At 40.7% G+C, this 14309-nt stretch overlaps 1 protein-coding gene across 2 annotated transcripts in view; it reads right to left on the bottom strand.

Annotated features, from left to right (window-relative positions):
- Positions 1-14309, bottom strand: part of LOC122068299 (protein kinase and PP2C-like domain-containing protein) — a 59436-nt gene that overhangs the window by 22409 nt on the left and 22718 nt on the right. For both annotated transcript variants that reach the window (XM_042632174.1, XM_042632175.1), the window contains exon 6: positions 3779-3830. In XM_042632174.1, the coding sequence (XP_042488108.1) occupies positions 3779-3830 (52 nt within the window). The remainder of the gene's footprint in view (positions 1-3778; positions 3831-14309) is intronic.

The raw sequence follows: 14309 nt of genomic DNA, 5'->3' as shown, positions 1-14309 counted from the left end.
TCATAACGTAGTACTAAATTCTTTGAATTTAAACTCTTAAGTGCTCTGACTATGGCAATGAGTGCCCCATATGATGAAGCAGAAAACAATTCCAGACAAATTGGTAGAAGCACCAAATGATAAAAATAGATAGAAAACCAGTGTATTCTGAGCTCTAACAATTAAATTAATTAACCAATAACACCATAGAATAGGAGAAATACATATTTCAATAAATATCCAAATATAAGCACTGGATAAATGGATTGATTCTGGATTGCTAAATTGGAGACATTTTCATGTGAAGTTTCACATTTAGTAGGTACAATGCTTATTGGACAATTTCAATCCTAAACTCAGTAACATTAAGGGGTGAAGCTCCATTATGGAAGATGCATGCTAGCAATGATAGTAGCTATGTGTAAAAGTTCTCGGTGAATATGAGTGTGTAATTAAGACTGTTAAGAGTTTGTTTAGTAAATGGATACTGGTCCATATATAATTGTTTCATTTTTCCTCCTCTCCAATGATGGCCTCTGGCAAAAAAAAAAAAAAAAAAAGGTGTACGCAATGCATGAGGCTCCCGCAACTGTGGGGTCTAGAGAGGTTCATAATGTACACAGCCTTACCCCTGCTTCATGGAGAGGCTGTTTCCTAACTCAAACCTATGACCACTAGATCGCAATGGAGCAACTTTAACGTTGTGTCGAGGCCCACCCTCTAACACATGTACCTAATTCTCTCATAAAGGAAAAACCGTTGGGTACAGTGAATTATGGAGCCAACAAGTGGGGGTGTCTATGTTCATATGATTGATCTTTTAATCCAACTTGAAAGGTACATTGCGAATATTTATGGAATTCCATCACGTTAAATCTTTCAAAAGATTTCCATCTGCCTGATACTTGCAACAAATTTCTTAGTTATGATAGATTCACAAGACCAAGGAAATCGACATTTTGAAGTTTGGTTCATCTGGAAAGATGAATTCAACTCCACCTTTTCTTCAATTTTTGCCTACAAATTCAGACCGAATGAGTCACCCAGCAATGCACATGAGATAGAAAAATCACTTTTGCTATAATATGAGGTAGACTTCAAATTTTAGAATAAATCTACCTTAGCAATCAATGTGACATTTCACATCACACGTTGATTTAGGAACATAAAGAGGGACCCTAATGCAGGAGTAGATTACAAGAAGCTAACTCCCACAAGTATACCCCAAACAATACAAAAGTGCACCTCACAGGGTAGAGATTTATGACCCATAGAACTTAACAACCCCATGGGTGGAATTCCAAAACTTAACAACCTCCATGGGTGGAATTACAATCAAAGATACTTAAGAAACAAAACTAGAAATAACCCCCATAAGGATGAAAGCAACCCACAGAGAAATAGTCCCAAAATTATCAACCAAAAACCAACTATTAGGGAGACAATAACCCTGCGGCTAAGATATAAGAGATTACCTGTGGCTGGCTCTATAGGTTCCAGATGGGGCTGAAACCAGGGTCGATTGTAGGTCTTATAGGTAGGAATAAAGCCTCCAAAATTGGTTCACTTCTGACGGCTGGATTGGAAGTTATTCAAGTTCTTGATTTCTAATGTTGGAGAGAGGAAGTGGTAAAAGAACTTCAAGAACAGCAGTAGCTGGCTTCGAATGTCTCTCAAGTGTAGATCGATTGAGCCTCTGCTGGTGTAGAACAGACCAGGACACTGCTGGACAGAACCGACCTCTTTCTTGGGAAGATTCTTGAATGCGATGGAGGCTGAGTCAGGTCTTCTTGATCTGGCTGATTGGTATTCTAGAGGGAAAACTCTTGCTGGTCGATCCTTGTTTTATTAGGGCTGATCAGGTCTGACTTATTTGGCTACGGTTGTAAGAACAGCAAACAGAAAGTAAGGAAAGAACTGGAAATATAAAAATAAGAGGGAACTAAGATAATGTGGGAGAGGGGGTGGCTATCTCAGCCTGGGCTTCTCACCCACAGCTATCTCAGCCGCTCTAAGCATTTAGTTGCAAACTTTCTTTTATCCAAATTTAAGAATTAAAGGTACATATGCCTCTCTATTTATAGAGGGGAAGTTTACAATCATACTAAGACTAGGAGCTAGTTTCCAAAGAGGACTAGACACTCCTACTACAACTAGGAATTGAAATTAGAACTAGGACTAGACCTTCTAACTCCAACATGGAGTAGGTCACTTAAACTAATAGTCCATAAAGGGCTTACAATCGATGGGTCCACTGGGGACTTACAATCGATGGGCCTAATGGGCCTTTATTGACTTAAAACAACTTAAATAAAAGCACCTAATATAAATCCCGTTTTCCTACTTTCTACCCATATTTTAGACCCATTAAAGTGGCCCATTACAAATAAAACCCATGGGATCAAAGGCCCAACACATACATAACCCAACCCATGGCTTATTTGCAATATAATAAGTCCATTAAGTGACTTATCTACATCAGACCCGAAGCAAATATTATTTTTCCGGACATTGATCAATGCATTCCACAGGTCGTCGTTTAGCCAGAAAGTGAAACAGGAGAAACCATTTTTCCAGATTAAACATTCCAATTTCCCTTTTAGTCATCAAAATTGTTTGTGGAGTATCAATAAACATATAGGCCCATTACCAAACTTACAACGCCTAAACATAATCCTCTTGCATTGTAGGTGGCTCAAGGGGTTGGTCTGCTGATATATGTCAGTGTCATGTATGCCACACATTGGAAGGTTCTCTTTACAAATAATACAGATGCATCTTCACAAATATTTGTAAAGCAATCCATCTATAAAGATAGGTCCAGAAAGTTTCTCAACACTGGCATAAATATCTGCTACATGGAAAATTAGATAGAGCTAAAATTTTGAGGACAGGTGGACCCGAAGATCCCCTGCTCACATATCACTATATCAGCTGAAACACAGTTGGCAAAGTGAAAAATAAGGTTTTGAAAATCCAGTGGAAAATAAAACTTCTCCACAAAATAAGGTTTTGAAAATCCAGTGGAAAATACTACTTCTTTAAAGAAAAATGGGTGGCCTAAAACAGAAAGGACTATGCCAATATATGGGAGGGTATATGGTTGAATCCAAGTCTGATATTTGACATGTGGCCATTCAGAACCATTTTCTTGGTCAAGATATCCATATCACCCTTCCACATGGCAAAACACGATCAATCTAGAGATATTCTAGTATTGCCAAACTAGAAAAACTCCTGCCCAGCTATAATTTTAGAACTATTAGGCACAATTTAGTTCATGATCATAACAATATAGCTTTACCAAAAGCAAAAGAGAGATCATAACAATATAGGCAAAAGCTTTAAAGCACAGCACTAAAGGAAAGGAACCTAATCAATGGTCCACCTAGTTGTGCAACGTGGAAGGTGAAGTAGAAATTCCAACCATTGGGAATTTAGGAATCGTTCTAGCATCAACCATATGTCAAATTCCAGACTCAAATTCAATGATATACCCTACAATATATTGGCATTCTCCCTAGCATTTTCAACCAAATTTCAATCATATTTCAGAAGTTCTATTTTTCCACTAGATTTTTAGAAGCTTTATTTTGCACTTGATCAGCATTGCTTCGACTGAAACTTGACATGTAATCAAGGGACCTTGGTGTCTACCAGTTCACAAATTTTGGCCCATCCAACCTGCACCTGGATATTTGAGCAATCCAGGAAGGCCTTGCTAGGTGGGCTGTCCAAGGAACCTTCCTGTCCCGTTATCCCATATAACAGAAAGTTCAAACCAAGAAAGACCATATACCTGGGCTTCTGCACGAAGATCAGTGTATGGAACAACGCCAGTGAGGAACTCACTGCAAAAGATTGGAGTCAAAAGTTATTCATAAACAAGACAGAAGTTAGATTTAACTATCCTCCAGTAAGTAAAGCATAAAATTCTAGAACATAAAGATATCTCTTCAGTTATAACTTATAACACATAGGTGAGAGAATCAAGATATCACTGATAGATCCAATCCAATAAAATGGTTGCCTCATGTTAATCGAAGAAAGGAAGTCTTCAAAACATTGACTCAAATCCATTGCTAAATTCTACTCAAAGCCTCAAAAGAAATATCTTCAATAGGGGAAAAAAGAATAGGAATACCGCTTGGATTTCGGGTCCTTTTTTTATTATTATTCCGAGGGCCTGGCCTTCAATACCTAGCGCGGAGTCCTCGTTTTTTTTTTTGTTCCAATGAATCAATATTCAACTGATTTGATTTGATTTGATTTATCAACAAAACCATACATGAGACTTCAGCTTCATACGGCTCCTCAAAGGCCACAAATAAATCTAAGGTTCACTTTGGCATTATCTCGATATCTTAGTACAGTAAATGAAGAAAGAGAGTGTTGAATTAGACCAATAGAATTCCGTCTGCTATAATACAAAAAGTGCTTTGATATATTTCATCTATTCCATGACCAGAACAGGGGGGATATACATTACACTACGATTTTGAATCAGAAGAGAGAGTTCAAGAAATGGAAAATCTATACACACTATCAATAACCCAAGGTTTTAAGTATCCTACCGTATCCACCGATACGTAGCTTATAACACAATGATACAATACAACACTGATAAATACCTAAAGCAAATATTACCTGATATGGTTGATACATATCAATATGCTCGATAAATCTCTTATAAACTATAGAACATGATCCAAGACCGTAAAATACTTGTCGAGAGCTATTGTAAGGCATTCTAATCATGTTTTTATTTTTTTGGCAAAATCAACTTGATTCCTTACTTCTACTAGAAAAAGCGACTCTAGTAGGTCATAGTTCAAAAACTCACCGAAATTTTCCTAGTTTTGGCATATCCAACACGGAACATGAGGCAAACCCATCAACATTGTTTTGCTGAAATTTCGCTCATTTCAGTCCAAAAAATGCACCACTTTGTCAAAATTTTGATCATTTTTTTCTCATTTTTGCCATTAGCCCTCCCCCCCCCCCCAAAAAAAAAAAACCCAAGCTATAACATAAAAAATTACATTGTTTCAGCAAAATTTCAGTATTACAGAGTTCCAGATTGACCAAAACGGCGAAACAAAACGAGTTTTTGAACTTTGGGTAGTGTTGATTTCATCTTCATTTGGGATTAAACAAACTTGCAATCAAGGATCAAATCCAGATTTGCATAAGAATAGTTATTTATCAAAAACTTTGAATTTTTTGCTCAACTATTGATTTTTAGTGTCATCTGTTGCAATTGATCATTAGATTAGTGAAAAGAACAATCTAAATATTACATCAAACTAGATTTCTTTTTCCAATAATGTGTGCATCTAAACCCCTATATCTTCCCCAAATCGAAAATAACATTTGGCGCAACGGTTAAGTTGCACTATTGCAACATGTTGGTCACAGTTTCAAAACTCGGAAACAGCCACTTCTGCGAAGCAGCGGATAAGGCTGCATACATTTGCACCTCCCAATCCCTGCAATAGCGGGGGCCTCGTGCACTGGATTGTTTAGAAAAAAAAGGTTAATGTATGAAACATCATTCTTTATACATAACCAATTGACCTAATTATACGTAGAGAATGTCATTTAATTATTGATTCTAGTTGAATATACATGATTGACTTGACTACACATTGTGATTTTCTATGATTGTAGGGTTTCAAGGGATGAGCGTGTATTCAATGCTAAATGGACGAAGATGATTCAATCTAGGAGCAAGGGCAAAAGGAGTAAGAGAAAAACGCTACACTAATGGCATAAAGGGTATTACACCCATGGTTTAAAGTATCTCCGATACGATACGATACGATATCCCTCCGATACGTATCTAAAATTTAGTCGACCGATACTGATACTTTAATCCTTGATCTTTAGCATACCTCAGCGTATCTCCGATACGATATAATACAATACGATACGATACGATATGATATGTATCTTAAATTTAGCCGACCGATACGACGGCCGATACCGACACTTTAAAATCCTTATTTACACCTTGGAAGAAGATTTGCACAGAATGAAAGAAAGAAAGGAGGAGCCATCTCTCCCCTAAAATATCTCTCTTTTCTCACGTTCTCTTTTTCTTTCCTATTTTCTCTCTGTCCTAATTGCTCCCAAACAGCCAAACAGGCTCTCCACGATTCTCTCTTACACACTTTTCCCTAAAATTTCTCCCATGAAAACTCTCCTTGTCCAAAATAAAATAGGATTTTATATCTCGCTCTCTTGTCTCTCCCACGGTTTCTTCTCTCCCTCATCTCACGCCTCTCCTTTTCTCTCTTTTTGATCCCTAGAATCTCTCCCCTATACCGATCTCTCTCTCACTCACGCAATCTCTCCCTAAATTTTCTCTAATGGCTCTCTCTCTCTCTCTCTCTTGCACCCTCCTTAGTTAAGGAGGGCTTCTGCATCGTTTTGGGGGAGAATCCCTTTTGGTCACACGGTTCTGCTATGCTTTTTTGCTTCTCCTTCCAACGATTTCTCTTGGACAGCATTCTGCAGAGAAGACCAGCCACGTTATTTGCCACACCAATCATCTCTCCAACCGCTACCTCCATCAACATTGCACCACCATTCACCTGCAAATTTTGTTCCATGGAATATCTTCGTCATCTCAACTATGTCAAGTTGAATAGCACCATGAGTAGCTAAGCTTTCTTTTGTCTTTAGGTGTAGATGAAGCATTGATTCTTTTTAATTAATTCCTGGTTTGGTACACTTGATTGCTTGATGTTAAGACTTTTGTTTTGTTGAATGGAATTTTATTGTTAAATCTAGTTTAGGGAATTTGTCTTTGTGATTCATATTCTCTATTCAAGCAATGGATTTTCCTGGAATTGTGATTGTACCAATGATAGTCTATCTAACTGAACTAAGCATGATAAGCGTTTGCAAAAGACGATAGTGAACGGCAAGATAGGCTATAACTAGGAAGAATTGCAATTATCACTGTGTGGTATCATTAGGCTTATAGCTGTAATGAACCGAAGTGTGCACCAGTAATTAATTGATAATGATTAATGTGGATTTGAAACCTAAAGACAATCTTCTCTCATCATTTTCTTCTCCATCAATCGATTTTATTTGTTCAATAGTTGGTAGTCTATTTTCAATTACATTCTAGATAGTTGTTTTCGAAATCACTTTGCATCATCTTAAGTAACTAAGCCTTCTAGTTCCCCGTGGATTCAATCCCTTCTTACTAGTTACCACTATTCTAGCAGTAATTTAGGGTTTAATTTTGATACGATAATGATTCGATCAGAATTTACTTGTCACCTTGTACTTTGTTCTCCTTTTTATACATGATATATTTTATATGTTACTTATTTATAATGTTTATATCGCAAAACTATATTTTGCATGTATTTTAAGCATTTCCGTATGTTCCTTAACCATTTCCATACGCATTTTTAGTGTATCTAGTGTCTCTCTTATAAGACATGATAAGTCTTATAAAATCACCCTTCCAATACAATACCTGATACCGATACTTTAAACGTTGTCAATAGCCAAGCCGGATCTGGTGTATCATAATTCATAAGGGATTTTCCTTTTCTATTGATTCCTACATATTGGATCCAAAAAATAAAAAATAAAAATCTTGAATGAGGTATTCAACTCTAGGGATGGATCGAAAAAGAAATTGTTATAGGTTCTACCTCCTATTTTTTACGAAAAGAATGAATCTTCTATCCAAGGTTCAGGAAAAATCGTCCTAGATCTCATACAGGTATTATTTAGAAGGTCCAGACATTTCTGAAAATAAATTTAATAAAATTAGAGGAACAATATCATAAGCCTCTAAGATACCTGCTGTTTCACCATAGGCCCTGCTGCCCTAGACATTGGATCATATAGGATAGGAAATTAACTCAAGAAATATTTTACAAGAGGTAACCCTTTTCCTCCTTTCCTTGCAAGAAAACAGCCAAATTTGGCAGAGGCATAGAGTTTTCTCTAAGTCTCTAATATATAAACCCTGCTACTATGTAAACACTATTAAAAATGTCAAGTTAATTCATGAATCCATGAGCTATTGCTTAGAGTAATGGTAGAAGGTTTGAGCCGCCAAGGCAAATGCCCAGGTTCAAGTCTTGAGAGTGGCCACTATGCGCAAAAAATACTGAAGGTTAGGACCGACTCCAAACTCACCCTCCTGAGACCCCGATAGGCAGGATCAGCAGTGGATATGGCCCTTTAGTTAAATCATATGGTATTCCAATAGAGGTTTGGAAGACCTCAGGAATTAGTAGAATAACTTGGCTAATGAAGTTGCTAAATAAAATTATGAGTAGAATAAAACTGTAAGATAAATGAAAGAGAGGCACTGTGGTACCGATTTATAAAAATGAAGTTGATATTCAGAGCCATAATAACTATAGTGGAATAAAACTTATGATCCATACTATAAAATTATAGGAGTGTAATTGAAACCCGCTTGAGAAAAGAAACTAATACTTTGGATAACAAATTTGGCACTACACTAAGAAGATCAACAACGGAAACTATGGAATATGTCACAAGTTCGAAACTTGGAAATAACCTCTCCAGTGGTGCAATTGCTAAGTTGCACTATTGTAACATGTTGATCGCACAAAGTGATAATATAACATACTTATCAAGGCGACAACGCGATCCAAGGTGGTGGAGGGGTGCCTAAGCATTTAGGCGACCGAGGCGCCCAAGTGTTATTTATTATTTTCCCTCCTTTTAACATTATTTAGAATGCTACATATACCCTATATCATCAAAAATCAACATTAAGGCCACAAGAAGTCATAAAAAATAACATTTAGAGAAATGCTCTTGTTCTCTAATAAGTTTGACTAGTCAAAAGATTTTATTTTTACATGAAAATTTTTGTAATATGAGAGCACAAAATCAGCTTTCCAACAAATCTAAGCCGTAAACTCGTAATGACAACAGTAATGTTCCGGTTAACTTTACTTTAAAATTCGTGAATGCTATTAAAATCGCCTAAATGGAAATAACTTTATGGACATCAAAACAAAAGAGTATTTTACTGCACCTATGAGTTTTAACAATGTTTTACCATGATATTATAAAAAAAATAAAAATAAAATAAAAAATAATAAAAACAAAAAAACAAAAAACAAAACAAAAAATTTGTTAAAACTCAAAGGTGCGGTAAAATACTCTTTTGTTTTGATGTCCATAAAATTATTTCCATTCAAGTGATTTTAATAGCATTCACGAATTTTAAAGTAAGTTTAATCCGAACATTACTGTTGTCAACTTGTCATTACGAGTTTACGACTTAGATTTAACTAATCTTAGATTTGTTAGAAAGCTGATTTTGTGCTCTCATATTAGAAAAAGTTTCATGTAAAAATAAAATTTTGTGCTAATTTTGTGCCCATATTACTGTTGATAAGATTTATGAAATTTGATAACATCGACTCATTTTTATTTTTTTTTATGACCGTCCCCCCGAGCCCCAGTGGCCCCCCTCCGGTGGGGTCCCTGAACCATGTACCGATCTCTCCCCCTCTCCCCCCTCCCCCTCTCCAACCTCCCTTGGAAGTCCTTTCCCCTTCTCCCCTTGCTCCTGACGACTCCACTCCTAAGCCCTGGAATGTTGTAGTTGCTTCATCCTCTCCTTCTTCTCCTTCTCTCTCACCTCCGGTGGGACACCTCCACTTCATCCCTCCCTCTGTTATTGATAACAAACCAGTTGGTATTTGCCCCTCCGGTGCTCTAGATTCTGAAATCTCCAAATAGACAAACTGCCTTATCGGACATTTCTTGGGGAGCCGGCCTCCCTTCCACATCGTTAAGAACTCCCTATCCAAACAATGGCGCATCAAAGGTCGTCTTTCCACCTACATGTTGGAGAATGGATTGTTCGTGTTCAACTTCTCGGACACCTCTGATAAAAGAACTGCTCTTGAAGCTGGTCCTTGGCAAGTAGGAAGAAAACCAATTTTCCTCAGACAATGGGATAAATTCTCCTCCCTTAGCAAGATTGATCTCAAAACCATCCCAGTCTGGGTTGCCCTCAGACAATGGGATAAATTCTCCTCCCTTAGCAAGATTGATCTCAAAACCATCCCAGTCTGGGTTGCCCTTCCGGCGCTGCCTCTCCATTTCTGGTGTGCCAAGGGGCTAAGTATTGTTGGATCAACTATCGAGAAGCCGTTATTCTCGGATTTAAGGACCAAGGTGATGGACCGCATCTTGTTTACCCGCATCTGCGTCGAAATCTCTGCCGACCAGCCGCAGCCGACCTCTGTTGCCATCTATGAAGATGAACACTTCTTCAACCAAGCTGTACACTACGAATGGCTTCCCCCCATTGTTCTCTTTGCAAAACTTTTGGCCATCAAACCTCTCACTGCTCAGCCAAGCCCTCTGACGACACTGGTCCCGGAGCTTTGCCCCTGGTCTAAACGCTGAAAGAGGGCGCTTCGTTTCTCCGATGAATGCTCACCTCTAGCGCGCCCAACAAGGTCTTCGACAACGGAATCGTAAAAAAAAGCCGAATGAAGCTTCTGCAAGCCTCTGAGGGCGCTGGTCCCGAGAATGGTCAATCTGATCTTGATTCACTGGACATCCACCTTCAAACTACCGGACAAAACCGACCTTCTCATATCCACCGATTCTAACGACGATGGCGACTGCTCCTCTGAAGCTGATCAGGCTATTTTGTCCTTGGAGAACTCTATTTCTAGAGCACCTACCTCGTTCACCACCAACCCCTATGCTACCTCCTTAAAGCTTTCTGCTACGACCCTATCCCCCTCCATCTCACCTTCTCTCCCTTCTCATCATGCTCCCCCCTTCTTCCTCTCCCCTCTCTTCATTTTAGGGGACCCACGTTGGCTGGAGTTTGTAACTCCCTCTCCCTTAACAACTTATCCAAACCTTAAAATCCTAAGCCCTCTCTGGCCCAGCCCATTTCTTTATTACCTGGCCCCCACTTCTCTAGCCCATCAACCTTCCATCCTTACCCACGATAGGCCCATCCTCACTGACCACCTCACTTGTCCGCTACCTAACTCTGACCCGAACCCTTATCCAACACCATGTTCTCCTTCATCCATTCCCAACAACATTCCCCTTGCCACCCTCCCTCCTTCGATGACGGTCACCACTGGCTCCACTCCTCACCATGATATGTTGGCAGCTCTATGCCGCATAGCGCTCCCTCCGACATTAACGATACCCCCTGTTGCTGTTCCCATCGGGCATCCATCAACCGACACCACCTCAAGCTCCCCTCCGCTTGGGGCTTTGATCCAGCCACGTCTGCAAACGCCTCTGAAGGCGTCAGCTCAGACTCATCCATCTCCCTTGTGCAAGACCCCCAGCCTCCATTGACGGCCCAACTAGCCATGCCTTCTGTTCCATCCTCAAAGCTCGTCTCAGACACTGCCCCTCAACCCAATGCCTCTAAAGGCATCAGCATCCCTCTTCCTCTCCCCACGACTTGCTGCCCCCCTGGGCACATCTCTGTGTTCTCCACAAATCTGGCGACAGATGATGCTACTGCCACGACTACTCCACAAGGCGTCAACCCTGGTCTGCACTCCTCCGAATCCTCTTGGTTAGATAGGCTACTACTTCAGTGAGATTCCCATCGGAAACGATAATCCCGTCGGAAATGGTAATCCCGCTTCCCCTTTTAGTTGATCCCCCCCAATTTATCCCCCACCTTATGTTTGTCTAACCTTGCATCCCGTCCCCCCAGTCTATTTCCGATTCCCTTATTCTCCCCCGCCCTGCCTCCTCTTCGGTGCATCCTACTCCCCCCCACCCACTCCTTCCCAAAAAAATCCAAACCTGTTCCATCCAGTTCCATCATAAGCCTAAATCCTCACGCAAGGCCTCGACCATTCATCAACCCCCCATCCAGTTCCATCATAAGCCCAAATCCAAAGCCAAATCCAAGGCCTCGATTTCTTCCCCTAATCACCTTCCCAGCTCTTCCGAGCTTTTGATCCCTCCCCTGCCTCTCTCCAAATGATCCCTTGGACCATCTGGAATGTCAGAGGTCTGAATTCCTCTGCCAAACAAGCTGCAATTCGCTCCCGCCTCAAAGCATCCAAATCCATTCTTTGTTGTCTTCTGGAAACCAGAGTCCTGGAGCCAAATGCTTCTAGAATCGCTGCCCTGATTGCTCCCTCTTGGTCCATCCTTTCCAACTATAACCACAGCTCCAATGGGCGCATCTGGATCCTCTGGAACCCCTCCTAATCCATGTCTCCCCCATCGCCTCTTCATCCCAATCCATCCACTTTTCCTTCTCCTCCTCCGCTGGCACCACTTCTTTCTTCTCAATTATCTATGCCCTCAACCGATATTCCGAAAGGGTTGCCCTCTGGGCAGATATCCGATCATTCGCCCACATTGCGGACCAAGCCCCTTGGGGCATTAGTGGTGACTTTAATGTGGTTCGGGCTGCTCATAAGAAATCCGGTGGCACCACCATTGATCCTTCTTTTGTCGACCCCTTATAAGTGTATTGATGACATAAACATAAATGACCTAAGATGGTTTGGCCCTAAGTTCACCTAGCACAGCAGGCGTTCTGGCTCCGCCTGTGTGGCCTGCAAGCTCGATAGGATTCTTGTCAATGAAAATTGGCTTAGTTCCTTCCCCTGCTCCCATGTTTGCTTTGACCTTCCCGGTATTTCAGATCACTCTCCCATCTCTCTCTTTGTCTTGCCCAGCATTTCTTTCGGCCCCAAACCATTTAAATTCTTTGACATGTGGACCCTCTATGATGATTTCCTTCCCATTGTCAGAGAATCCTGGGCGACCCCAATTCCTATCTCTTCATCTCCACTCATTGCTTTTGCCAAAAAGCTTAAATTTGTCAAAGCTGCTCTTAAAGTCTGGAACTCATCCACCTTTGGGAACATTTCTGAAAGAGTTAAGGACTGTCAAGGGAAGCTCAATCACATCCAAACTATGATTCAGCAGGACCTCCTTAATACCTCCCTTGCCAAGGAAGAAAAGCTGGTAGCCTCCAAGCTGTCCTCTCTTTTTGTTCAAGAAGGAAGCTTTCTTCGTCAAAAATCTAGGATCAACTGATTTGCGGATATCGACGCGCTGTAAGCGATAGGACTTGTCATCAATGCTCAATATTAGAGTAGAGGGATTCGCCTAGGAGCATAAAATTCAAGTTGCTAGTGTTAATCTGTATGGTTTAGTTCGAAAAGCAGGCCGCTATTATGTGATATAATAGACTCGACCCCAACTCTAGTCAGTGGAGAAGCAGTTTGTTAATACGGCTTCAGCTAGGGGACTCTAACTCCGCCTACTTCCATCGTTCTCTCAAAGCCAAGAACAATTCCAATTCCATTCCCAACCTCAGCTCCTCCTCTGGTCTGGACCTTACCACCCCTTCTGAGATTAAAGCTGAAGTTCTCCCCTACTTTGACAATCTCTTCCATCTGTCCTTCCCCTCGCCCACTTCTCCCTCCCTCCCCCCTAACCTCCTCAACAAGTTTGTCCCCACAAACCTGATCCCCTCCTTCACTTCCATCCCATCTGACGAAGAGATTCTGGCTGCAATCCTCTCCCACAAATCTAACAAAGCCCCTAGCCCTGATGGATTTAGCATGGGATTCTTTTCCTCTTGTTGGCACATCATTCAAGATGATCTCATCTTTGCCATCAGAAGCTTCTTCCTCAATCCCAGCCAAATCTCGGGGATAAATCATACTTTTCTCTGTCTCATTCCCAAGAAAGAGGGTGCAAATACAATGGGTGACTTCAGACCTATCTCCCTTTGTAATCTCCTCTACAAATTCATTACTAAAATCATGGCTAACCGGATCCAGAAGGTAATAGATTCTCTTGTCAGCCCTAACCAATCCACCTTTATTGCGGGTAGAAGCATCGCTGGCAACATCATCCTTTGTCATGAAATCGTTAGAGGCTTCGTCCGTAAATCTCACTCTTCTTCGGCCCTCCTCAAGATTGATATTCACAAGGCCTTCGATTCCATTCGTTGGGACTTCATTTCTAAAGTTCTCCATATGTCTTTCCCTCCTTCTTTTGCCAATTGGATTCACTCCTGAATTTCCACCCCTTGTTTCTCCGTCCTTGTCAATGGCAGCCCTGCTAGATATTTCTCGTCTGAAGTGGGTATCAGACAAGGATGCCCTCTTTCCCCCTTCCTCTTCTCTCTTGCCCTTGAAATCCTCTCTCGATCCATCCAATCATCTACTGATCTCCATCTTATCTCCCCTATGCCTAAGTGCAAGGCTCTCATGCTCACTCACCTCGCCTTTGCAGATGATCTTATGATCTTCTCCAAAACTGACCCTCAATCCATCTCT

This window comes from Macadamia integrifolia, unplaced genomic scaffold, assembly GCF_013358625.1.
Source record: "Macadamia integrifolia cultivar HAES 741 unplaced genomic scaffold, SCU_Mint_v3 scaffold368, whole genome shotgun sequence".
NCBI lineage: Eukaryota > Viridiplantae > Streptophyta > Magnoliopsida > Proteales > Proteaceae > Macadamia > Macadamia integrifolia.
This window is presented reverse-complemented; position numbering and strand designations above follow the sequence as displayed.